The sequence below is a fragment of the Chondrus crispus genome, genomic scaffold (genome assembly GCF_000350225.1).
Source record: "Chondrus crispus Stackhouse genomic scaffold, scaffold_508, whole genome shotgun sequence".
NCBI classification, from domain to species: domain Eukaryota; phylum Rhodophyta; class Florideophyceae; order Gigartinales; family Gigartinaceae; genus Chondrus; species Chondrus crispus.
The window spans coordinates 9,651-11,610 of NW_005178498.1; the positions used below are offsets into that span (position 1 = coordinate 9,651).

General features: G+C 54.4%; 4 protein-coding genes across 4 annotated transcripts in view; all 4 read right to left on the minus strand.

The window, feature by feature from the left end:
- Positions 1-739: 739 nt before the first annotated feature.
- Positions 740-979, minus strand: CHC_T00000388001 (hypothetical protein). The gene has a single exon (XM_005710020.1). It carries the CDS (start codon positions 977-979, stop codon positions 740-742), a length of 240 nt encoding a protein of 79 aa, XP_005710077.1.
- A 1-nt stretch (position 980) lies between these two features.
- Positions 981-1,121, minus strand: CHC_T00000389001 (hypothetical protein). Its single transcript, XM_005710021.1, has one exon. The coding sequence runs from the start codon at positions 1,119-1,121 to the stop codon at positions 981-983; it is 141 nt and encodes a 46-aa protein (XP_005710078.1).
- Positions 1,122-1,126: 5 nt separating this feature from the next.
- Positions 1,127-1,882, minus strand: CHC_T00000390001 (hypothetical protein). Its single transcript, XM_005710022.1, has one exon. It carries the CDS (start codon positions 1,880-1,882, stop codon positions 1,127-1,129), a length of 756 nt encoding a protein of 251 aa, XP_005710079.1.
- Positions 1,883-1,931: 49 nt separating this feature from the next.
- The window catches only part of CHC_T00000391001 (hypothetical protein), a 906-nt gene continuing 877 nt past the window's right edge, over positions 1,932-1,960 (minus strand). The window contains exon 1 of the mRNA XM_005710023.1: positions 1,932-1,960. This exon is cut by the window's right edge and continues 877 nt beyond it. Within this exon, the coding sequence (XP_005710080.1) occupies positions 1,932-1,960 (29 nt within the window).

Below are 1,960 nucleotides of genomic sequence, written 5' to 3' on the forward strand. Positions count from 1 at the left end.
CCCCCCCCCCCCCCCCCCGCCAACGCCGTGGAATGGGGCGCAAATCCACCGCGGAATGGAGGCCGCTCCGGCCAAACGTTCTCGTGACGGGCACGCCGGGCACGGGCAAGACGACGCTATCGCAGCAACTGGCGTGCGAGGTAGGGCTACGGCACGTGGACGTGGGGGACTTTGCGAGAGAGCGAGGGCTGCTCGGGGCGCACGACGCCGCGCTTGACTTCCACTACCTGGACGAGGACGGGGTGCTGGACGCGTTGGAACCGATCATGGCGGACGGCGGCGTGATCCTGGACCACCACAGCTCGGACTGGTTTCCCGAGCGCTGGGTTCAGCTCGTCGTCGTGTTGCGCGCCTCCACGGAGACGCTGTACGACCGCCTCCAGGCCAGGCAGTACGTAAAGGAAAAGGTCGACGGCAATGTGCAGGCGGAGATCATGCAGGTCGCGAGGGATGAGGCGAAGGAGAGCTATCCCAAGGCCGTGTTTGTTGAATTGGATAATAGCATGGAGGAGGAGAAGCTTGCCAATTTAGCTCAAATGAAAAAAGCGTGGTCCGCTTTGACTAGGCGCCCCGAGGATGGTGAGAGCGTACGGTAGCCTCCTGTGATGAGCTGGGGATGGAAGCTTCGAGAAGATTGTTCCATCTACAACTCTTGTCTTCTGTTTTACGCCCAACAAGCAATGATGAAGCAAGCGTAGAGGGGGTTGCGGAGAGGTGGTGGATCGCCATGTTGATGTCGCTAGTCTGATTCAACATCCACTTTTCCCGGAAAGTGTACGCAGTTGGGCGACTTGAGGACTTTTTTGCAGACGAAGAGCAGTGGTCCCCGCTGCCGAGTAGGCAACTTTTTGTGAAAGTAGTTCCCCACTACTTTTTGTTTACCATCGAAATTGTACAGAAAGGTACAAATAGTTACAGAGCGTACGACGGATGGGATCATCACTAGAGTTAGAAGATTGAAAAACGCCCTTGTGCGCATGTCATCTACTTGTTTCATACGCCTGAGGTGGGCCGTGCCGCGTGTTTAAAGAAAAAAAACAAAAAACGAGAACGAAGGAGAGCAAGATCCCTGGAGCCTCGGGGATGGCATCACACCCGCATGGCCTCCAGAACCGGCCCATATTAATTACTTTGTCCCACGTCTTCTCTTGGCGAGAACCTCCTTCCGCTTCTTCACATGCTTAGGAGTTTTCTTCTCTCTCTTCTCTCTGTTCTCGGCCTTGATTCTTTTCTTCCATTCCTTCTTTGACAATCCTTCGTAAGGGTCCATAGGCTCCTCACGATGTGGTCGAAGCCACAGCTCTCCAGAAGAGGTCTCGCTTCTGTCGTTATCAGGGAATATATCACTCTCCTCTACCCCTGTGACAGTTTCAGTGATAGCAGCTTCATGCACGAGGGTGCTGCCGGGATCTACTGCTGCGAAGAAACCGATATGATCCATCCTTGACTGTTGCTCAAGCATTTTTGACAGCCTTTCTGCGTCTGGCCTGTCTTCTTGGGGCCGCAGGCTGCTGCTCGAAGTGACCGGGGACATCGTCCGGACTTGACTCTTATCCTTTTTTGGGAGACCACGAACGGTAGCCGGCTCGGACAGAGGGACCTCGAGATCGACAACATCGCCGTGGTCGAGTTCGCCATCGATTGCCAAAGACATATCTTGATTTTTCGACGCGGCATCCAGAGCTCCAGCGCGGGCAACACTTGAATCCGAAGCAGTACGACTTCTGGACGAGCTCGCACCCACGCGTACTCGTTTCTGAGCAACGGTTAACCCGGTGAGCTTGGCATAGAGATTCTCCTCCAAGTCAACAGATGTGTGAGCTCGAAATTCTTTTTCGCGCAGTTCAACTTCCTGAAGTGTACGTGGAATATACGACTTCATGAAGACTTCATCGTCATGGTCGACGTCTCTGATGGAGGTAGTATCCCTGCTAGAGGCGCCTTCCAACCATGTATTGCA

Coding starts and splice junctions, on each gene's coding strand:
- CHC_T00000388001 (XM_005710020.1), bottom strand. CDS start 979: ATGCGCACAAGGGCGTTTTTCAATCTTCTAACTCTAGTGATGATCCCA.
- CHC_T00000389001 (XM_005710021.1), bottom strand. CDS start 1,121: ATGGGCCGGTTCTGGAGGCCATGCGGGTGTGATGCCATCCCCGAGGCT.
- CHC_T00000390001 (XM_005710022.1), bottom strand. CDS start 1,882: ATGAAGTCGTATATTCCACGTACACTTCAGGAAGTTGAACTGCGCGAA.